Genomic DNA, 23,295 nt, shown 5'->3' with positions numbered 1-23,295 from the left:
CTTACTTTTTCATACACCCAAAATAAATTCACAAATTCAATTTTTTTTAGCCTTTTCTTGTACTTTTGTGTGATGTGATGTACTTGTTTTTTTCAGTTCATCCATTGAGACCAACTCATTTTAATTCCAAATTATTTGAATGTTGAAAACTGTTTTGTTTTTTTGTTTTTTTACATACTTATTTACTCTGTTACTATACGCTCATGTTTAACCATAATTGTGAATAGCCACTGAATATTCCACGTACTCAGAGGAAAGGTCTCACCCGACAGGTCCAGTCTGGATGCTTTTGACGCTCACACAGCCGGTTATTGTACAATAAACCAGTGGGGCAGCAATGTATAGTCTAGAAAGGCAAGGTTACAAAGACTTTGTACATAATTCATCATTCATTGCACTGAGAAAACAACCAATCGCAGGGCTCGCAGCTCTGCCGTTTAAGCCTAACTACATAACTTTGACTTATACAGACATTCTCTTCAGCAAGCACGGTGAGGAATTTTGTTGCCAAAAGCAGAATGATGCTGAATTTATTTTGATATATTTTGACTTTCCAGTAGCTCACAACAGTTGATGAGGTCATTTTGGCAAAAAGAAGAAAATGTGACTTTTCAGAAACAATGCTGGCACATTCAGAAGCAATGCTACGCTAACTCTTGTATATTTATCCAGACTCAGTAATATTGCGGTTGGCGGTGATGAAATACAAGGGAAACTTTATTTAACCTGAGGCTCCTCCAACTTCTGGAAGAGAGAATATAACACTGTTGTGAAAAAAATTAGATACACCATGTTCTTCTTTTGACCAAACGCAGATTGACTTAAAACTCTGTGTTACTTAATTTCATGACAAAACATTTTATTCTTAGAAGTACAGATGAAATCATGCTGCACTGAAGTGTGCTCAGAGTTTTGCAATTACTTCTTATTCTTCCTTAGAGCTGCCAAGCCTCGACAACTGTCTGAGGGTGAACAGAGCACAAAGACGCACTGAGAAAAGTGCTACAACTCAATAAAAAAGATGAAAAAAAATTCCTTTGAAATCAAATTGTGAAAGTTTTCTCCCCTCAAGCTTCTGCCCCCCCCCCCCCCCCCCACCAACATCTAGCATAAAGAAAATGAATAAAGCGGCACATGCTTCCCATCTCTGACTTCGTGCATCAAAGCCTCATGTATTCAATTAGTGACAGCAGTCACATTTTTAAATCAGAAACGATGTTTTTACTGTCTGGCTTGACTCAAGGCAAATTGTAAATGTCCTTCTCCAACTAAAAATATTTTTTTGAGTAAATTTTGTGCATTCAGAAAAAGCTTTCTGTCTCTTTTCTCTCTTGCTTGCATTTGGCTGTCACAGCATTGCTTTAGGCGGAGTTCAGCTGCAAGGTTGGGAGGGGTTGGAGGTCACGGTGTGGCTCTCTGTGTGGGTGTTGAGGCGACCTTTGACCTCCTCTGACCCACTGAACAGCAGCCAGAGAGAAGGCCCAGGGGTCAGAGGGAACAGCACTTTCTCAGCCTCTATCTCAACTCAGAATGCTGTTAAGTGCCTTTCTTTTTCTCTCTAAATTGATCCTCTCATCCTTGCACAAATTCACTTGGCAACAAAAGTGAAGAGAAGGCTCTTGATTTGTCATTTACACCATTGTTTTTGAAATATATGCACCGGGCCTCTACGAGGTTTATATTTGTCTTCTTATCGCTTCTTTTTCGCTTGACTTTGTAGTATCAGCCCACTTCTATATTTTTTTCCTTCAGTTTCAAATATTTCTGAAAAACACATTTTCTTATTCTCGTCTCCTCACTTATTTTATTGCCATAATTCTTTTTCTTGGTATCCATTCTCCATGAGAGCAGAAATTTTGCATTTCTATGTGAGAAAGGAATATAATGTTTATACAAAAATCAAAAGGGAAAATGCTATGGACTTTTTTGAACACACACGCGCGCGCACGCACACACACACACACACACACACACACACACACACACACACACACACACACACACAGGACCCCCTTTCCTTCCCATCCTCCACCCACTCTCTCTCATCAAGGGTCATTTGCTCAGTTTCCTGCCTGCCTCTCCCAGATTTTCTTCTCCATCTCTGATTGGTTGAGTTCCACTAACATCTGATTGGTCAGAGCTTTCAGCCCCTCCCTTTGTTAGCAGTCATCAAAATACCTCCCCTTTATTTCAAGGAGGACAGCCTCCTCCTCAAGTCTCCGCCTCCTCATTCATATTGCTCCTCCTCACAAAAATAGAAATCATATGCCACCCAGTGGACTACAGCTGTCACAGTGTGCAGGCTGCAGATTAAAGACTTTTGCATTAAATACAACATATCTCTTTTAAAAATGCCTGACAATGAAATGAATAAGGAGTGTTTGCTTTAGTGAATAAGGGGGAAAAACACAGATAATAAAACAGAGGTAGAGAAGACCAGTGTGTAAATTTCTGGATTTGATCATCTGAACCTACAGCACCATCTTGTGGTTTGAACCACACATGTAAAGGAAATTAAGCAGATCTTCAAGGTTTGAATTTATTAAAATTGCCGCATGGGAAAATTAACCCTGACGATCCAAGTAAAACTTTTTGACCACCAAAATTAATAGTTCTGGACTCTAAAAATCTCTCTTCAAGACTGAATGGATTATCATTGATCATCATACGCTCAGAGGTAGATCATGATCCAAAATTCTAATATCTACCAATCTGTCAGGGACATGAGGATTTCTACAAAGAATCGAATGTTGTTTCCTAGGACATAAAACTAAAATCCAGAAATGACATCATCAGATCCAGTTTCAAATATAATCCATTGTCCATCAACCTAAAATCTTGCATCCCCTCAAAATTTCATCAAAATCCATCCTCAACGTTCAGAGTTGTACTGCTAACAGGCTGAAAAACCAAGAGCGCAGATCACATTACCTACTTGGCAGAGGTTATAATGCATTTGGCAAAAACAGGCACTCAAAGGTTATCATCGATTGCATTATGGAAAGTGCATCATACATTACAGGCCAAACAAATTGTTAAGTCCGAGGCATGCAGAGCTCTACTGAGGCACAGCTCAACGAAGCAGCTGCTCATGGTCCCCAAGTGGCTTCTGGGAAACCCCAAACTAGCACATTAAAAGTAGTTGTTACCAGGTAAAAAGTTTCTTTCTTCCAAAAGCTTTCCAGGAACTATGAGAACATGTCCTTGAGAATCGTCCAAGAGGCTTTAAGGAGGACTAATGAACCCGGGGGTTTAATATAGCGTCAAGACTATAGAGAAGCCATGAAGACGTGAAAATTCCCCAAGTTGGAGATCTAAATATCAGCGATGAAATGTAAAGCAATATTTGCCAAAAGGATTGGATTGATGACATCATTCAGTTTTCACATTGTCAACAACTTTCAAGTACTCATTGCTCTTACACCAACAAACATACTTTTTCATGTTTGAGTAACTTTTTCATCGAGTCAGCCTTGGCTAATTTTACACAATTACTTTGGCAAGTGTTTAAATTAAAAATGAAACCGTATATTTGGCCCCAGGTACCACATCGGAGCCACAATGGAAGTTATACGAGTTGAGAATAGTTGGGGTGAGGCCAATATTAGGAAGAACAAAAATGAGGGAAAAAATTCTGCTTCCACGTTTTAATCCCTTTAGAATTAAGAGGGGGAAAAAGCGAAACCCAGGCAGTGATATATTAACCCTGAGGGTTTGTCCACTGAAGCCTTTACTTCTCCACCTCTGTGGCACATATTAATGTGAAATTCAAGAAAAATAATAAGAAAATAAGTTTATACTTTTTTTTTAAAAATATTCTCCCCCAACCCAGACAAGAAGATAGTTACATTTTTTTCATCAGTGGTGCAAGGACCCCCAGTGACCGGTTTAGTGCTAGTTAGCTTAGCGCAATGAATGGTAGTGAATGGGAAGTGTTAGCATTCCTCCATCTTGGATGTCCAAATTCCAGATCCTCCTCTGTGTATTCTGGTTCAAATAAATACGGTGAAGGATCTAGATTTGTAAGTAGTAGAAGAAATCCTCCACGTCCTCCCTTACAGAGTCGGCCATAAATAACGGTAGCAGTCGTTCTCCTACTGCTGCCAGTCAGGAAAGTAGCTCCAGTTATGCGTCGAATTAAAAAATGACAACGTCTCACAATAGTGAATGTTACACCCAACCCCAGTTCTTTCAATGTAGACAAAGATTGTTTTGGAGAAAAGTCTATATGATGACTTTTGACTGGTCCATGCTACACTTCCAATCTACTACCAGTCATTTCGCTAAGCTAACAAGCAGTCAGCTTGTCTCATGGGTCTCAGCACACACGGAGGAGAGAAGAGTATCTATCTTCTTGTCTGCCTCTGGGGAGGATTGAAAATAAGCAGATTTCCTAAAAAGTTGACATGTTCCTTTAATGGATATCGTATCTTGTCCAGTCCTGAGAAGGAAACTAACCTGGATAATTTATCGCCCTTTACTCTTTGAGGGAGGAAGGGAGTTTGTCAAATTCTTCCTACAGCCTCTAAAAAGTTCCGGCCTGTTCTGTCTAAATGTGTAACCGGTTAAATACTTAACAGAAAATACTCTCCGTGGAAAAAAAATAAATAAATGCACTACTTCCTGTCTGTCTCCCTGTCTTGCTCAATGTTTTCATCGGGCCTCTGTTTTATTGGCTGTGGTCACGCCAGAGATGTGGCTCCATCATCATCATCTGCTACAATGACAACAACACAACACGGAATTACAGCAGCGCGTTGTTCCGTATCGCAGTGATCCCGCAGAGAAGGACTGGATCAAACTAGAACCTGCCACAGGAGCTTCACGTATACGTCTCCTCGCTGAATGTAGAGACATGTAAAGTGTTGTGATGATGTCTGAGTTAGGGTTGAGATAAAACGAGACATACATCAGCTCAACAGGATGATAAAGCTACATTCCAACAAATCATCGTGGAAATCTGAGGTGGTCACAGTCCCGGAGAGGAATTCTGGGAACAAAGCCAGAACTCCAGTGCAGAGAGAGAGAGACCAGGACCAACTGTGTCACTGGGGGGCTGTTACCCTTCCTGTTTCTGCCATATTCTGTCTTTTCTTTGGATCTACCTGTATTTATCTTTAGCCTCCATGTTCATCTTTGTCTCTGTATTCTTCATTAGTTTTCCCAGACTTCACAAAACTTTAAATCACCGCAGAGATAGTTGAACATCTCTAAATTTAACATGCGATTGCTCTGAAAGATGTAAGATTAATTAGCAAAAAATAATATGAATGCAAGGTGTTTTAAATCAAAGCTGATCTGTTTTCAAGCAACTCGGGCGGGGGGGTGAGGAGGCTGAAAACAAGAAAATGGAGAGATGAAAAGGCCATCGGGGTGGCGAGGGATGCGCATTAAAAACATTAAGATGAGAGAGTTACAGTGGTAGAGAACAAGGTCTTTGAGGGAGTGCTTGGGGAAAGAACAAAGAAAGCTTGGAAGCCCTCTGTGGATAAGTGTTGGAGACAGCACAATAAATCTGACGGCCCATAGTCTGCTAGCTGGGGCTCCGGGTCAGAGAGGGGGCTGAGGAGAGGTGGGAGGTAAATGATCATATAGAACGATAAAGTGGAACCAACCATAAAAAAACACATCTTCAGGTTGATACTGAGTCACTAAAACCAGATGCACTTTTCCATTGAGGCATATACTGTATGCTCTCTGTGCTGAGAGGAGCGACTCAACATGGCAACAATGTCAGGGTCGTGCCGCATGGATCAAATTAATTCCTCTGGGTTGTCATTATCACCCCGTGTGTCGCACCAGGCATTGCTCACATTTTGTCTGCTCTGGATGCAAATACTACCCCGATGAGTAATCTGTGCGTCTAAATACACCGGTGTCACGTATGAACAGGAATGGTGAGTGACGTCAGCATCATAGCCACGCCACAAATACTTGTTAAAGCTGAGGTGTACAACGGTTGCTAGCCGACAAGCACTTAGAACAAACATAAATCTGTGCCGCATCAACCAGATGTGAAGAACTTGCTGCTTTTTTAATCATATTATATTTGGACAGTTTCATGATTGGATTGACTGACAAACCGGATGATGAAAATGACGTTATTGGGCAAAATGTATTTTCTCCTCAAAAAGGTCAGTTCTGGACATGACCACATGATTTCATTAGGTGTCATCTTCTATTTCTGACAGTCATTCAGTACAATAACTGCTCCAGTATCCATCCATCCTTCCATTTTCTACCTCTTATCCTGTTAAGGGTCGCAGTGGGGGGGGGGGGGGGGGGGGGGGGGTTGGAGCCTATCCCAGCAGCCTTTGGGTGGGGGTGGGGGGGTTCACCCTGGACAGGTCGCCAGTCCATCACAGGACCAACACATAGAGACAGACAAACATTCACACTCACAGTCACACCTACGGTCAATTTAGAGTATCAATCAGCCTCGTCCCCTCTTGATGTCTTTGGACTGTGGGAGGAAGCTGGAGTACCAGAGAGAACCCACACAGGAACAGGGAGAACATGGAGACTCACACAGAAAGATCCTGTGATGGAGCCAGGACTAGAACCTGGAACCTTCTTGCTATGAGGCCACAGTGCTGACCACTGCACCACCGTGCTGCCACCTGCTCTAATATAATCACGCTATATATATTGTGAACTGACTGATATGAAAGGTGCTGCTCTTGGTGACAAAGCAGACGCCAAAAAACATGGCATTAGACCATCATAATCACACAAAAAGAGCCAATTAATATTTCCCCAACTTGGCTGTGTAACTTTCTTCACTTTCATGGTGTTTGAAAGGAAACGTTTGTGTGTAAGAACATTTCACGATCGAGGCCCGAGGCTCTAAATCAGCAGCTTCACGACTGATGATGATAAATGTTTTCAAGAGCCTTAAGGAGGGACTGGACGAGGGGTAACGTGTGTCATGCACTTTTATGAAGTTTAGATACAATTTTATTTCAGTTGTTTTCAAGGAAAATTCGACGGTAGAGATCTGGCACCTCGACCTCTGAGACGCTGAATGGTCGTCCTGCTCATTTCAGTCCTGCTGCTGCTGCAATCACATTCTTTCTGTTGTCGTTATTTTTCCTCCGTCTCTGTCGATCTGGACAATAAGTGATGGTACTGGTCAACATGTCCGCTGAAGACCCCCTTTGTGTGTCCTCACTAACAAAAGGCCAAAGCAGTCTAATTGGGACACACATACCTTCTTGAATATATTCTTCAGAGCTGGGTGATTACTCAGTGTGGAATGGGTTCAGTTTAAATGAGGCAGAGATCTGGATGTCATTTTACACCTGTGTATGTGTGTGTACGTGCATGTTTGTTGCCATCAGACGCCGTATGACGCATGTTTCCGTTGCTCTTTAATAGCAGGGGGTATGTGGTCCTCAGGAAATATGACATTTGAGCAGGTGTCCGGTGCTTTTACCATGCTGGTCATTGTTTTACTGGTGATGCTGAGAGGTCTCGGTGGAGCAGCCGTGTCTGACATCCAGGTTTTCGGGGAATCTGTCCACAACGACAAACTGTTGCTGCGCAGCGTTCACGGGCAACTCATGATGAAGAAACTGCCACACCAACAGGTGGGAGGGATTTTATGACACAATCTCTGATTTTTATACTCTGCGGCTCTTGTATCTTGACTGAGTAGATAATTAAAGAGTGGCAAATAATCAAACAAGGCGATTGGGTCACCGAGTAACGTAAGATTCCATGACCTTACCTAAAGAATCAGTAGTGTTGGTAGTGGGGATACAACTGAAAATGATGGTCATCATTAATTCATCTTTCCTTTTTTGTTTCCTGTTCATCTAGTTTTTCTAAAGAAAGGAATTGCTACAATTATTTGTTATTTTTAAAAAAATTCTATTTATCAATTTCAATTTTTGTAATAAAAAAATAAACAAAAAGTAACATAGCATCAATAGTCCCTAAAAATGCTTGCGTATTTACAGATGAGAAGTGGAAACCGCAGGAGTTTAGATCTGGAGAGTATCAACGTGCACATGAGGCCGACCCCCAGCAAAATCAGCCGGCCGACCGTTGTCAAGCTCTATCCACCCACCGCCAAGCCTCTCTCCCAGCACGCCAACATGCCCTTGCGCTTTGGAAGAGACAGTGACCTTGGTGATGACAGGTCACCAAACAGGACCCCTAACATGCCCCAGAGGTTTGGACGGTCCTGGGAGGTTATCAGAATGTGCGCCGAGTGCCCCGATGTCCAAATCCCTGAAGGATCCGGTATTCCAGAGAGCAGCCCCTTCTGGAGCCTTCTCAGGACTCTGGTCAATGCTCAGTTACTGAACACCGGCGTGCACTGGTAGGCAACTCCAACAACTGACAATATCATATACTTCCAAAAGGATTAGATAATGGTTAAAACATGCATTCACGCGTGGTTGTTTCATGTATTATGCATCAGACAAAAAGGAAGTCATCAGTCTTTTACAGGGCTGGAGTCCTTATACCGAAATATCCCTTTGAAGTTGGCTATGAATAATACAAACTGGGTTCTTTCTTCCCACAGGGCTGAAGACTTTGCCTCAAAGAGAGGGAGGATGCACAGAAAAAACCTTTAAATAATGAAAGAGACATAAGGTCCATGACGTGTAAATATAAACATTGTTTTGACGCGATTTATGTTTCAAATAAACACGTTTAAACGTATATTCTATGCCCTTCAAGTCAAGTCATAAAATTGTGGTGGGAATTGTATCTTGAATAGTGATAACAATGATCATTAAAAAAAGAGTTTCAAATCTGTGGTTTGAAGTTCTTAGCGTTCTATTTTGGGAAATGAAATTAGATTTATGCATCTTTGACCTCAGCTTCAAAATGACTCACACGACTTGTAGTCAAATGGAGACAAACTACAACTATTGAAGTGGACCAGTCACCATGGAGGAAGGCTTTAATTCTGCTGGCTGTCTTGAAGAAACGTGGTGAAATGTGTACAAATGACAACAGCCATTGTTTATTATCACAATTAGACATCCATATTATAAGATTTCATTGTGTAAAGCTGTTTAATTTTAATTCCCTATGCTTTAGTTTTGTTTGATCATAAGTTTTACACTGACATTACAACAAGCAAGCAGCTCATTATGACTGAGCAACCTGATGAATCACTGAAACGAGCGAAGCGTTACGATGATATTCCTATATTGTGAGAGTTAAAGCAACTCACTGTAACATCCCGTTAAAAACAAGGAGTAGGTACAGCAACAAACCACCAGAGGGAGACAAACACCAGGTCAAAGTTTCCCCTAGAATTGTCTCAAACGCACAGGTAGCGTACAATAACACACAGTATGCTTGCAATAATCTTTCAATTTATTTTATTTTCTCATTTGTTTATTTAAGAACCGTCACACAATTCAAATGAACGAAGGGATACATAGAATAATACACCTATGTTTTTTTTGTTTTTCTAATTTAAATACAAAAGCAGTGCCGGTGAGAAAAATAATATGGAGAAACATAAAAACACACACCATCAAAAGATCTTCAATCCACAAATCTTTCGCTCAGACATGAGAGAGTGTGTGTGTGTGTGTGTGTGTGTGTGTGTGTGTGTATGTGTGTGTTTGTGTGTGTGTGTGTGTGTGTGTGTGTGTGTGTGTCCTTGTAAGCCCCCAAAAGTCTAAGTACACCTCACCTGAACCTGGCGGTGAAACTGGGTGCAGCCTGACTCACACCGTTGTCATCTTCAGTTGCGCAACACGTTTTTGTTTTTTTGGTTGTTTTTTTTTTAACCCCGATTATTCAACTACTCAGCCACTCCCTCCTGAAACATGAGATTTTCTTTACAAGGGTGGAGTCTGGTGGCTCCCCTGAGCAGCAAGTTCACGCTAAGAAACAAACACAGACGTCTGGTTAACTAACAGCCAAGTTTGCTTGCCGAGGGATGCACCATCTGTCCTGAGGTAGGCTGCGTAAACATACAGGCAGGTTTAGTTTGGGCCTTTTGTTTTGCTGTAAAAGTAAAAATACACTGCGTGTATCAGTGTGGGAATGTACAGGAAATGTTTTTATTTGTATTTTCCTGCTGTGTATCCTGCGGCGCAGAGTAGCCTGCATCTGAATGTGCCATCTGATGCTTGTCTTTATTCTTTCAGTCAAACAAACATCAAGATTATAGACTTGTTTCGTTGGTTTAAACCTGTCAAGCGGAGCAACAGATGTGTTCATTTAATACTCTGGAAGAGAAGGGACAAACTTTTCTGAGTGTTTTGCACCAATAGGGTTCAATATACTGTTGTCAAAGTCAAAGATTAGTTTGAGGTTTGTGACATCAGATTCTAATAAAATTGGAATAAACGGCCATCAGCCAAGAACTCTGCTTCCTCTATAGTAGAGGACTTCCACAGCATACAGTTTATACAAAATTCAACAAGATATGTCCTACTTTTGACATTAACCTCAGACTTCTGACTGTGAATGAAATGAAGCTGAATGTCCTCGTGAGTCTACGCTCAACTTCATTTCATTCACAGGTCATTTCGATTAATTCTTAAATACATCTCGGTGGTTTCATCACAAACATAACCTTGAGCCTTTTGATCTGGCGATGGCTAGACATCAAAATGCTAGAGAATCCAATCAGGCACGATGGCCGTGTTCCTCAGTGTCGCTCTTTCCTCCCAGCTTCAGGTCATGGGCGACATCAAGAAAGGGAAGAAAGTTTTTGTTCAAAAATGTTCCCAGTGTCACACGGTGGAAGAAGCGGGGCGTCACAAGGTGGGACCCAACCTGTGGGGTCTGTTCGGGAGAAAGACGGGGCAGGCGGCAGGTTACTCGTATACACAGGCCAACATTGACAAAGGTATGGACTGCAGGTTTGGAAGAATCCCCCAAACGTGGGATTGAGCAGAACAACCTCGATACACATCAACTTTTGTTTAACATCCGGTTTTATTGAGTTGAAAAGCAGAAAATTGATCAAGCAAGCAAGTAAAGGTAAACTGAAAAGAAAAAAGAGCACATGTGCACCCAGGAGGTTTTAGATAGATCACCATAGTAACCTCCGCTAGATGGCCACCCTAATTTTTATAGGTCAGTAGTATGGAGATATAAAATATCAATTACGAGATGCTTGCGATCTGTGATACCTCTCAGTGTTTTCTTCACTGTCTTCTTGGAGAATGAATATGTGGTAAGGATGCCCCTCTATTTCACTCACTGCTCTGTCGGCCAGGAGAGAAGGTAATAGGTCGTAGGCCACAGGTCAAATGCATCAAAAGAACATAATGTGACGTTGACATCTCTACATACAAGCGCGGTGCCCATTGTTTGAGGGACCAGGAGTTGTGAGTCATCAAAACGCCTCTGACTACTCGCTGGCCTTGGTCTGAGTTCACGCTTTCATCTCTAAGGCTCTGACTTTGATATTTGGGATTCGGACTTTAATGGCAGACTTTGATTTTGATCTCTGACTTACGACTGACATTATTATAAACGCTGCCAGAAATCTGGGTGCCGTGATTGATGACCAGCTGAACTTTAAGGTGCACGTGGCCTCAATCGCCCTGTCTTGTCGATGTGCCCTCTGTAACATCAGGAGGATCAGACCCTACCTGACACAACAAGCCACACAGCTTCTGGTACAGGCCCTTGTGTTTTTGCGCATCGACGACTGCAACTCTCTCTTAGCAGGCCTCCCTGCGGGCACATTTAAACCTCTGCAGATGATCCGGAGTGGGCTTTAACTTGCCCAAAACTGCAAGTCACCCCGCTGTTAACGTCTCTTCACTGGCTTCCAGTGGCAGCTCGTGCCAAATTCAAAGCTCTTCTTCTGGCTTACAAAACACTGACAAGAACGGCTCCTGCTTACACACCCTCCCGCCCCCTACGCTCTGCCTGTGAGAGATGGCCCAGCATGGCTCTAAATCTCTAGACAGACTCCTCTCCTCTGTTGTTCCCAAATGGTGGCTTGAGGTGTGGTTCAGAGTCCCTTTCTACTTTTAAGAGACATCTGAAGGCTCAACTGTTCAGGGAACACCTAGGCACTTAAGTCTGACCCTTCTCCTCTCTATCCTCAGGGATAGAATGAGTCAGAGGGTTTAAATTCTTGCTTGTAATGTACGTCGCTTTGGACAAAAGCGTCTGCAAAATGAAATTGTAAAATTGTAGAATTATGACTACAGGCCCTGTTCCTTTATCTGCGGCAGTGCCTCTTTTTTGAGGGGACGGGGCCATGCTTTGTGTGACATCACAAAGCCTCCCTGACATCTCTAGACTTTGATCTCAGTCATTCAGTTATCTTTGATCTCTGTCTGCGTTGAGCACCCCCTACACACCTACAGACAGCCTCAAAACTACCCCAAACCTTGTCGGTCATCACAGTCCATTGCCTCTAAAGACCTGATATTTCAGTGCACCATCTCAATGGCTATGTCGTCTCAAATCCTAGACCTCCAGACCCCAGACCCTAAAAGTTCGCATTGCGTTTCCTCAAGGCAACAACAGTGCAGTTGTTGACAGGTGAATGATTGTTTAGTTAATTGTATGAAACACATACAGACATACAGGCTTCTTACATTTATAGTTAGATGCCATGTTAACACATTTTGGTATCAGCTGCAGTGAAAGAGTTTCCAGGCCACCTTGAACACAACAGTGTCCATCAGAATGTTAAAGAATGTATAACCAGAGCTGAGAGAGGGCCTCTGGGGTTTTTGAGCCTGACAAGCAGGGGGGGCAGGTCTGAACAAGCAGAGCAACACTGACTATGAGTATGAACTATGCTCTGGCATGAGGCTATAAAATCTAAAGTTGTCCAATGTGTGAAATACTTGACAAGTAATGTAATACTCATGAAATCAGGCGTCTCCTAAGTGTACGTGTTTTCCAGGCATCGTTTGGGAGGAGAAAACTCTGATGATCTACCTTGAAAACCCCAAGAAATATATTCCTGGTACAAAGATGATCTTCAGTGGGATCAGGAAGAAAAGGGAGAGGCTGGATATTATAGCGTATCTAAAGGATGCCACATCGCCATGCAAGTAGATACAAATGAAACTATGGACACTGTACCCCTGTATGTTTTGATTCAAGATGTTGCAAACGGTTGTACTACAATACGTTGCATAACAACATAAATGCCTGCCACACTGTGTTTCTGCTATTAATTATCCTGAGTCATTCCTCCTGTAACTTTCCAAACTTCTCAAAGAGGCAGTCTTCCTCAGGGATTTTCTGCACACAAAGTCACTGGTTTTAGGTGTTTGTTCTTCAAAAGCTTAAATCTCTTTCTGTTTATGTACTTCACTACTGCAGCATCGAGGAGGCCATCGCACAACTCCCTTTTTTTTTTTAAACTCTCTTTTAAAGCCATTAGGTGTTAAAGGCTGTATTTGCGTTGCACTTCTGAATGTCTGTTTTGTATTAGCTGTTGAAGAAAAAGAAAGCCAACTTGATTTATTTGTTTAATGTGGTCTGTTGAGAGACAATTCCGAAATGATAAGGTGGTACATATTGACAGTTTGGGTTCGTTACTGTTTTTTTGTTCTTTGGTGATTTTTATTACTAAAGATAATTCCTTGAAATGTAATAAACAGATGTGGCACTTAAATTCTGTGTTGTGGTAGGTTTTTGTTTTTTTTTGTTTTTTTTTACAAACAGGAAGATTAAAAACATGAATGTCCTCTTCCACTTCATCCCAGGTTTAAATTACCTAAGGCCCAGTACCACTGCCTTAAATCACCATCTGGTCAACCCACTTTCAGGACATCAAAATGTTACAAACCCCTTTAATTTCCTGTTACCACCTGGTGGCGCCATGGCTAAAATTCCCTAAATTGAAATTGCTCTCTCCACCAAGTTTGGTGGAAATCAACCCCATAGTTTTTTGTTTTTTTTGACTGATCCTTCTGACAGACATAACAACGGGACCAAAACAATGGCCTCCTTGTGGAAGATACAAATGTCTCCATAGCTATACAGATAAGATTACAAAATACAAAATCTGAGCCTCTGGAACTTGCAGGGACAGACATGTCCAGCAGATGGCGCCATTTCAGTGCTGTGGACACCAGCAGTGCCATTAGGACATAAATGTACCAAATACCAGCAGGTTATTCAGTTATTCAGCCAGTCCCGTGGAAGACACAAGAGTTACGGGCCTTTAACGCGGAGCTGCCGCCGCTGCGCTGTCTCTGCCGGACGTTCTGTCACCAGGGGAGAAGGTTCATCCTGCGCTGTTATTGATCGGCTGAGAGAAGCGGTCATTAAGTGGATCCTAGCGGACCTGACCGCAGATCTAATTTCGTTTTAAGACGCGCCACATCCTCACCGGCAGGTAAGAGAGATCTCGTGCATGGATCATTGGGGCATTATGACGCGAGGTTGCGCATTTAATAAGCCAGACCAAACCGATGGAGCCACTTTTATGAAGATGACCCACTGAGAGAACCTGGTGCAGCATCTCTCTCCGCAAAATGCACGTGGTTCAACACGGGACCATCACCCCTGCATCCACGAGATATAAAATAGGACATTAATAAGAACGCCAGAGTTAATGAACCTGCCTCTGCACATAGTTGATTTCTGGCTCCCCCTCCGCGTATAGACCTGGCACTGGATGGAGGGTTTGGGCACATGGCTCTGCGGCTGCAGCAGTTCACGGCTGCATCTGCTGCAACAAGTTTATTAAGCTACGAGGGGGGGGGGGGGGGGGGAGAGAGAGAGAGAGAGAGAGAGAGAGAGAGAGAGAGAGAGAGAGAGAGAAGGGGTCGGAGAAGTGCTAGAAACTCCCGAGAAAACAAAGTGTGTTGATGTGTGCGAGACATACTTTTTCACTCATTTATTTTATTGTATTTTTTTAGGGAGTGTACGACGCAAGCAGGATGGACTTGGTAAAAATTGCAGTTTCTTTTCACATTCTTCTATGTCCTGCGTGGGCCCTGTCCCATCACTCCTTTATGGACAGTGTCCTGTCAGCCCACACAGGTAAGTGTGTGTGTGTGTGTGTGTGTGTGTGTGTGTGTGTGTGTGTGTGCGCGTGTTGGCATGACATAACTATGACTGACAATGTATCGATACATGTGTTGGCTATCACCTGTGATCACTGCTTTTAATTATCAAGAATTGCTAATGAATCAGTTCTAAAAATGAAGATCAATAAAAATGTCTCCAAAAAAGTCATTTTTGATATGTTTGAAATGTCATTTGACATACAGCTGTAATCGACTGTATCCCTTGGCTCATTACCACTCAGCACTAATGTAGTGAAGGTGGATTGGATGATGTCACAGATGACCATTGGTCTCGCCCACCAACCAAATGCAGCATTGAACTCGTGTTTACCTCTGACACAGTGAACCAAGCCAAAGTCAATTTTATTTAAAAAAAAAAAGGACAAAAAGTTAAAATGATCTGCCCTTAAATTGAAGAGGTTTTTCTTTGGCCCACAGACCACCAACACCACACCTCCAACAACTTTGGAGGAATTCGGTCTCATAGTTTTTGCCTCATCTAGTAAGGTCACGGTTCCTCCTTGTTGGGGGGATTACAGTCCACTGGTGGACCAGATGTGGAGGCGAGTGGGTCAAGAGTTGGGTGAAAGGGGCAAATTAGAGCAAAAAGACATCTTAGTAGGGTTTGGTGGTTTCCCTCCTGAATCAAATCCCTGTTAAAAGTTCTTACAGTCTTGCCGTGTTCACTAAACACAGATCTGGGCCACCTGTGGTTCATGTTTCAGCGTGACAGGCTGTGTGGCCCACCACCAGGTCAGCGAGCGTCACATGTTCCCACTGCTTTGTACACACGAGACGATTCTTCTTTCCAGGCCTCAGGTTTCTGGATGAACCGATGAAGTTTGACCCCTGTTGCCTCACGTCCCCGCCTCCCCCACCTCTCTTCCCTCCACCACCTCAGCTTTGGAAGCGGGGCAAACCTGTAGGTGTCTCACACACAAACAGACACACCCACACGCACAGACACACACAAACAAGCACGCACCCTTATTACTCACATCATTATGCGGCATAGTAGGTCAATGCTTGTAAGTTTTGGATCTTGGGTTTGAAGGACGGCATCAGCATGTTAGAGCCAAGCGCACATAGAGGAGGGGAGCGGCAGAGAGAAAACAAAATGGTACCGGGATGTTCAGCAGGACCCCCAGGACCCCCAGGACCCCGGGGCCCAGAGGTAAAGCTTGTAGTTTATACCAGCAGCTGTTGATTTTGATTAAATCACAGCACATCCTGACAGTGTAATCACCCTACTGTTGAGGAAAAAAGATGAAAATGCAAGCAAGCGTGGAAATAAAATGAAGTGATCTTTTTAGTATTGATCTTACTATGAATGTAGCGTGTTCAATACGTGAGCTGTGTGTAAATTTTGCTGTCGTTTTTCAGGGTGACAGAGGATTACCTGGCATAAGAGGACCACCAGGGGAGAAGGTATGTCTTTTATGTTCTCCCGGCTCATTTCTTGAATTATGTCTCAGATGTACTTGGCTATTGAACTATTTGTGTGTGTGTGTGTGTGTGTGTGTGTGTGTGTGTGTGTGTGTGTGTGTGTGTGTGTGTGTGAGTGTGTTTGTGTGTGTGTCCTTGTGTTCTTCTCTGCTCTAATGAGCGCAACATCTCTCTCCCCTCATTTGTCCTTCTCCAGGGAGAAATTGGACGTCCAGGGTCAAAGGTGAAGTGTTCTACCCCTCCTGTATGGCTCATCTCTCACTGGTCCATCTTGCATGCCCTTGGATTAATGGGACCTGGATTTCTCCCTGTCATTCCGTCTCCTTTCCCTTCTATCCATCTTCTTATTAGATTTGTGTATCGATGCATTCAAAATATCCTCGGTAGCTGCTAAATGGGTCACAGCGCATTAGTCAGGAAAGATGCTCTAACCACATAGCGAAGCTGGATCACATCCCTGAATGCGTCCCTTCATCCCCCTGTCCTCAAATTATTCTTTCTCTTGATTCTTTTTCTTCTCTCTCCTTGCTTCCTTGGCCTGCCTCCATTAGCCCTCCTGCTGGACTCCAGTCCTGCTGATCCAGGCTCTCTAGCACTCCACTTCTGCGCTTTAATCTCCTTAAGTGCTTTTTCTCTCCGTGATAAATCAGTCCACACAGCAGCAGCAGGACCACGGTGTCTCTACATCCTGCTGTTTTAGTGACAGCCAGCTAAATGAGAGCACAATGTTAGCATGGCAGCAGCTCGGAGAGACTCATCCAGGTGTCAACAGGATATGAGGATTTGTTGTGGAGTATATTTGGTTCTCCTGCTCGCATGGAACTAGCGACAGAGTGAAATTGATTAAAGCTTTATTCTTGTCCAATAATTTGTAAATCTCAGCGGTGTTCTTAAAGCTTTGTGGACTCAATCTGTGTCTCGTCTGACTTCAGTTTGACTCGCTTGTTTATTTTGGTACAACTTGTAAAGTAAAGTAACGAGTACAACTGGTAAAGTAACTCACATGTGCTTCTTGTACAAGCAAAACCTGAACCACACGCAACTGCAGACTTTTTAAGGGAAATCCACACAAGAAAAAATGCAACTACATTCCAGCAAAACTGCATTGTCAGAATACTTACATTCTCTCATTACTTACCTGGAAAAAATCCCAGCTCTGCAGATTTATTAAGTTCTCTTCTGACACAACGGAGCAGTCTGCTTGAGTCGGATACAAAATCCTTCATGCAGATTAAACTCAGAGAGAAATTGATTCTTTCAGCTTTATGCCATTTTTGCAAAGAGTTTCAGGATAAAAGAAGAAAAATGAATTTAGGGGTGTTTGATGAATGTTAATGTTTTATACTTGTGTTTCCGCAGGGTCGCACAGGAGCACCAGGCCTACCGGGAAAACCAGGAATTCCAGGATGGCCTGGTCCAGAGGGACCCAAGGTAACTATCATGGTTTTACCCTCCAGATGTATCTGTCTGATAGTTTCTTTTTACTGGTGTTGCATGGCACGCTTAAAAAACAAAAAAAACAACTTCATACTAAATGTATAAAGCATTTGTGTTAAAGGAATGTTTTGGGGTTTATTTTTTAGGGTGAGAAAGGAGATCTGGGACTCATGGGATTACCAGGACTGAGGGGACCACCGGGGATGAAGGTTAGTCTCGGCTCGCCAGTATCTCGGGCTGTTATCAGATGTCATGTATGGTACGTGATGTTATATTCCTCTGCTGTCCTCTCAGGGTTTACCTGGGAACAAAGGGGAGAAGGTGAGTTGAAACCATGTCATGTTGTACTTGTTTATCTCTGTGCAAGTATTAGGACAAGTCAGACTGAATCGCTATGTTTTGTTTGAGTACATTTATATTAATTATCCTTTTCTTTCCTCAAAGGGGGCTCACGGGGACCGTGGAGCAGCAGGGCCAAAGGGTGATAAAGTAGGTGGACCAATGTCTCTTTCAGTCCTTATTGTAGGTTTTCCTTACTGTGCAGCAAAGCTTGTCCACCTCAACTAATGTCTCATCATAATGAACTTAATGATTTGACAAGGCTGAGGGTCCTCCAGGATAGCTACTCTCTGTCAGGTCTGGGCATGTAAAGCAGTCTTGTTGATTCTTAGATGCACCACATTAAACTAACACCTTTTCTCACAGAAACTTTCAAATTCTGTCTCTGTTTAGGGTTCCACTGGCCTCCCTGGGATGCTTGGTCAGAAGGTATGATTTATGACTTAAAGACCATGTAAAATGAGAATTTATCTCATTATTCCACCACATGGCTCCTCTCCTAGGGTGAACAGGGACCGAAGGGAGAGCTAGGAGTCCCAGGCAAAAGAGGACCCACTGGTCGGCCTGGGAAGAGAGGCAAGCAGGTGATGAAAATAATCAAAAGACACACTCATGTGTGTGTGTGTGTGTGTGTGTGCGCGCGCATTTTCTTACTCTGGGATGTTGGGTTTACACAGGGTATGAAGGGCCACACTGGAGCCACAGGAGTCATGGGCCCCCCAGGACCCCCAGGTCCAAATGGCCACCCTGGGCCACCTGGTCCACCTGCCTCAGGTGATATGATCTCTCCCCTGCACGATATGGGAAAAAAATCACCCATATTACTTTCTTCAAGCTGCATATTTAATATTAAAAATATGTATTAAATATAACTGAAACATTGCTATGTCCTTCAAATCAGGCAGAAATGAGGTAGAATCCATATCTGCTAAATATTTGTTGTGGAAAATTTAGATTACTGATTACTGAAATTCTATTTGAATAAAAAATATCTGGATGGTTTATTATTTGAGTGATTTTTGCAGAGAAAGATCAGCTGCTGGGCAAGTCACTATGGTTGTCCACAAGAGAGAGAGTGCAGCACGGACGCTCTTTCAATGTCTGTCACTCAAAAATTAAAAACAGAGTGTGAAATCAAACCAAAACAGACTAGTTCTTGACCACCCAAAATGTTTGTTTATGGGCTTTCTGAAACCATCAGACTCTGAGTAATAATAATGTGTCACCATTCACATGCAGTACACATTTCTGCTGAAATAGTCAAAGTTATGATGAGCCGTGGGGTGTGTTTATGTGTCTCCTCTTTTTTATACTGTGTGTTTCTTGCAGGCCTCTATCTAGTAGGGGAGAAGGGAGAGAAGGGTCTCCCAGGTCCACCGGGTCACTGTGAATGCGATGCGGCTGCTGGAGCAAACAATGCTCCTTTTGGAAGCTACACACAGCGGGGTAGTCCCAGTAAAGTGCCTGCAGTAAGGCCCCATTCAAATCCTTCACGCTACTATTAACCAAAATGAATATGTACAGTCAGTTTACTATTGTGTGTATGTATGCGTGTGTGTGCAGATCTTTGTCGTGAGCAGTGAGGAGGAGATGAGCCGCCTACATCTTGACAACACAATAGCATTCAGGAAGGATCAGAGAGCTCTCTACTTCAAAGATAAAGATGGATGGAAGCCCATACAGGTGGTGATACTCACAGTGTTGTGTAACTTCATTCTTTAGCAGGTAGTGACACAAATTCCTCTGTTGCAGGAAAGTGTAGCAAATGAGCAAGCATATTCATGCATGTAAAAAAAAAAAATGGAAATGTTTGGTATCTACGTACAAGTATTTTTTGTGGAGGTGGACAACAGAGGAAACTCCACCTGACGAGGGAGGCGTACTATGCACTACCGAATATGTGTACCGACATACTTTTGTGTAAATAAATCCTTCACAGGCACGATGATGTAATTATCAGCTATTATAACCATCTACACACCATGTTGTGAACCAGGAGTTACTAAATGTGTCAGCTCGGGATCCCCAAAATAAAAGTACCTGAGACTCGTGATGCTGCGCTGAGCACCTGCAGGGATAGTGGAGGTCACTAAGAGGTCAGATTCAAACACAGACAATTTCAAAAAGAGAAAAAAAAGAGAGAGAGAAAAGAAATTTTTGATTTCTTCAAAATCATCTGGAAATCTTGTTTGATGTCACATGACATCTCAGACTCTGGGACTGCACAGTCATTGTTACTGCAACATTGCATTATGGGATATTTGTACTGGTGTAGCGTCCAGTGTTTGCACACTTTCATATTTCACTGTTCTATCATTCTAAATAGTGCAAAAATATGGAATATTGGGCACCCAAGAAAAACTAGCAACCGGACCTTGAAGCTGAATTTTGTCATGGATACTTTAATATTTCTATCTATTTCATGCTAATTCAGCCTTTCAGTCTTTGCATCTTTGACATCACTTTCAATACGTCCCAGTCCCTGAAATGTCAAGTCATTGCTTGTTACCTTACAACTCTTGCAGCCCTTCCAGCAGTTCCAGTCCACAGAGAAAGTCCCCGACAGAGTGGGTGTGTGTGGGGACGGAAAAGTACAGGCCCAGCACGGGGAAGAGTGTGATGATGGAAACCAAATTGTCACTGATTCTTGTCTCAGTGAGTCTGCACACACGGACAGTAATACAGAGCTAAGGAGAACTACATGTTGCAGTTTTATTTCATATGATCCTCGGACACCGCAGTTTAGATCTTTGTACAAAAATGTTGATCAGACAGCGAGCAGGTTTGGCCTTTGTTGCGTACCTGCTGTGCTGCTCTATAACCAGCTGTTTGTGAACCCACATGGCAGATGATAAAAGCACAGTGAAACCTTTCCTTGATCTTTCATTAATCTCTCTCTCGTATTGCTCGCCATGCTCCCTCTGCACGCTACTTTACTGTTCCATTAAATTAACAGGAAAATGCTGTACTGGCGCACAACGGTGCCAAAGCAATTAGTAACGTCTTCTCTCTCCCTCCCCCTTCCTTTGCCTCTTGGCTCTCTGCCACGGCAATTTTTCTTTCTACATCAACTCAGACTGTAAGTGGGCCTACTGTGGTGACGGCTATCGCCATGAAGGCATGGAGGAGTGCGACGGAAAAGACTTTGGTTATCAGACATGTAAATCCTATCTTCCTGGGTGAGTCCGCTAGCAGCATTCAGAGGATATTTTATCGCACTGATGTGTAACTTGCTTTCACACCGTGCTAAGCTTGTTCTATGCAGTTCTTTCTGCAGGTTTGGTTCATCTGAGGTTGCTCAATACAGCCACTGTATCGACTGTGTCTCTGAAACCAACCTGAGATTACAAGATACAGCAGAGCTAACAGTGTTTAAACCCTCTGAAATCACACAAGTCTGAAGCCTTTGTGGAAAATATTCACATTCATGCGGAAGCCTATAGAGGAGAACATCAGTCTCATATCTGTTTGGTAGATATGAAACTTTCAAAATATGTTTCTTGTGACTTTAAGTTTTGTCATTGCACACAGGCAACTAAAGCCCATTTAATTACTTTTAATTTTTATAACCTAATAGTTTTTTTCAGACATAACTTAACATTGACGATTGTTTTATTCCCCTGCCTCAGAGTCATTGTAATTTTTGAATTAAATGACAAGCTTCAGAAAATTTTCTAAGCCTTGAAAAATGTTAAAAATAGTGTCGCTTACAAGTGGCGAAACGAGACTGCAGGGGATGCGGATATTAAATGTCAAAAATGGAAGAAGTTCAAAGCTCGTTGCAGTGACATTAAAGTCATGCATCTGTGGTGTAGTTCATTCACTGCAAATTGTTTGTTTTGAACTTATAATGATTGAATTTAGGCTGCAAAGTTGTGTTCATTTGTGCAGATAATCTTGTGGACAAACATTTAAGTCTCATAAAGGTTTGTTTGCCCCAACTTTATTTTCGGCAATAAAACAGAGTAGGAATCTTACTGACTTTCAGGCGAGGGAACCCATGCTAACAACAAACATGTCAACCCTGTGTCCCTCTGTCGTGACTGAATGTATCACAAATTTGTTCTAAAAGTATCAACTTTTTACTGTCTCTCCCTGTAAATCACACAGTAGCTGTGTTTATATCCTGCCCCAATCCTATTATTTTTCCACATTGTCAAGGTTTTTCCTTGACTAAGGGCCTCAATGGCAGATGGTCATTGAAAATCCTGGAGTGAAAAGTTTGTTTCTCAGTCAGTGGGGCCCCCAGAGGATGCTTGAGTATAGGGCCCGGGATTTTTGTGCTTGCTACAAATAACGATCCGTGTCTCTCGCAGATCCTTTGGGCAGCTCAAATGCACTGAATCCTGTCTCATCGATTCCACCGGCTGCAAGTACTTCACCTGAACTGAACGCAGGTTGCAACACTGCAATCAGTCTTTATGATGAAGGGGATTAAGATTTCACCTGAGGTCTCGTCTCCGCCCCCCCCCTCCCCTGAAAATAACAACTGGTCTGAGAGAGTACTAGGAGGAATCTTCTCTGTCTGCTCTGAGCCATGAAGGTCACGGGAGACCGATTTGAATGACTGTCCCATGGCGGGGTCATTGTTTTGTTGGCCTCAGGGAGCAGCTCCCTGCTACCGACACACATCGGCTGCAGCACTGTTATGACCACTGGTGATTGTAGGAAAACCTTTTAATGATTGTATCTTATAAACTAGTTAAAGAATGTTATGACTTACTGACTGTTAATGCAGAAATAAGCTGAGCTATGAACTTCTTTTGTAAAGAGGGAAAGGAAAAGAGATGATATATGTACTATATGCAAATCACAGTGTTTTATTCCTGTGCAATACATTACAAAACATATATTTATGAAGTGCAATGCCGTGTTACTGCATGTGAATATGCTCTGCTGCACAATAGACTGCGTTACTTGGTGCTGTAAATGTATTTGCCCATTTGAACTGAATGTACAAACAGAAAAATTAATGTCATACTCCAAAATAAAATAGCAATAAAGAATATGTGATGAAACAGTGGCCTGCATGGCTGAACATTTTGTAAAACACATCTTTTCTTCATTCAACGAATGCCAAAGGAATTTATAG

At 42.6% G+C, this 23,295-nt stretch overlaps 3 protein-coding genes across 3 annotated transcripts; all 3 read left to right on the top strand.

The window, feature by feature from the left end:
- The first annotated feature begins 7,436 nt into the window (after positions 1 to 7,436).
- npvf (neuropeptide VF precursor) lies at positions 7,437 to 8,330 on the top strand. The gene is made up of 2 exons (XM_086192588.1): positions 7,437 to 7,589; positions 7,962 to 8,330. Exons 1-2 carry the CDS (start codon positions 7,437 to 7,439, stop codon positions 8,328 to 8,330), a joined length of 522 nt encoding a protein of 173 aa, XP_086048714.1.
- Positions 8,331 to 9,780: 1,450 nt separating this feature from the next.
- On the top strand, positions 9,781 to 13,579 carry LOC147240935 (cytochrome c-a-like). Its single transcript, XM_086192589.1, has 3 exons — positions 9,781 to 9,932; positions 10,654 to 10,831; positions 12,860 to 13,579. The coding sequence occupies exons 2-3, from the start codon at positions 10,663 to 10,665 to the stop codon at positions 13,012 to 13,014; spliced, it is 324 nt and encodes a 107-aa protein (XP_086048715.1). The 5' UTR covers positions 9,781 to 9,932; positions 10,654 to 10,662; the 3' UTR covers positions 13,015 to 13,579.
- A 129-nt stretch (positions 13,580 to 13,708) lies between these two features.
- LOC147240934 (uncharacterized) lies at positions 13,709 to 23,208 on the top strand. Its single transcript, XM_086192587.1, has 18 exons — positions 13,709 to 14,305; positions 14,832 to 14,955; positions 15,794 to 15,903; positions 16,036 to 16,155; positions 16,365 to 16,409; positions 16,624 to 16,650; positions 17,787 to 17,858; positions 18,011 to 18,073; positions 18,159 to 18,185; positions 18,309 to 18,353; positions 18,597 to 18,632; positions 18,707 to 18,787; positions 18,881 to 18,977; positions 19,533 to 19,672; positions 19,767 to 19,886; positions 20,729 to 20,858; positions 21,280 to 21,382; positions 22,520 to 23,208. The coding sequence occupies exons 2-18, from the start codon at positions 14,853 to 14,855 to the stop codon at positions 22,587 to 22,589; spliced, it is 1,389 nt and encodes a 462-aa protein (XP_086048713.1). The 5' UTR covers positions 13,709 to 14,305; positions 14,832 to 14,852; the 3' UTR covers positions 22,590 to 23,208.
- Positions 23,209 to 23,295: the final 87 nt, after the last annotated feature.

The sequence above is a fragment of the Aulostomus chinensis genome, chromosome 22 (assembly GCF_037954235.1).
Source record: "Aulostomus chinensis isolate RoL2024-O1b breed Wild chromosome 22, RoL_Achi_v1.0, whole genome shotgun sequence".
Lineage (NCBI taxonomy): Eukaryota > Metazoa > Chordata > Actinopteri > Syngnathiformes > Aulostomidae > Aulostomus > Aulostomus chinensis.
This window is presented reverse-complemented; position numbering and strand designations above follow the sequence as displayed.

What these genes read in the sequence shown, in the direction of transcription:
- npvf (XM_086192588.1), top strand. Translation starts at nt 7,437, where the DNA reads ATGCTGGTCATTGTTTTACTGGTGATGCTGAGAGGTCTCGGTGGAGCA. An exon ending in AGAAACTGCCACACCAACAG is followed by an intron (nt 7,590 to 7,961) that starts GTGGGAGGGATT and finishes GCGTATTTACAG; the next exon opens with ATGAGAAGTGGAAACCGCAG.
- LOC147240935 (XM_086192589.1), top strand. Translation starts at nt 10,663, where the DNA reads ATGGGCGACATCAAGAAAGGGAAGAAAGTTTTTGTTCAAAAATGTTCC. An exon ending in ACAGGCCAACATTGACAAAG is followed by an intron (nt 10,832 to 12,859) that starts GTATGGACTGCA and finishes CGTGTTTTCCAG; the next exon opens with GCATCGTTTGGGAGGAGAAA.
- LOC147240934 (XM_086192587.1), top strand. Translation starts at nt 14,853, where the DNA reads ATGGACTTGGTAAAAATTGCAGTTTCTTTTCACATTCTTCTATGTCCT. An exon ending in CTGGGAAGAGAGGCAAGCAG is followed by an intron (nt 18,788 to 18,880) that starts GTGATGAAAATA and finishes GGGTTTACACAG; the next exon opens with GGTATGAAGGGCCACACTGG. An exon ending in ACCTGGTCCACCTGCCTCAG is followed by an intron (nt 18,978 to 19,532) that starts GTGATATGATCT and finishes TGTTTCTTGCAG; the next exon opens with GCCTCTATCTAGTAGGGGAG.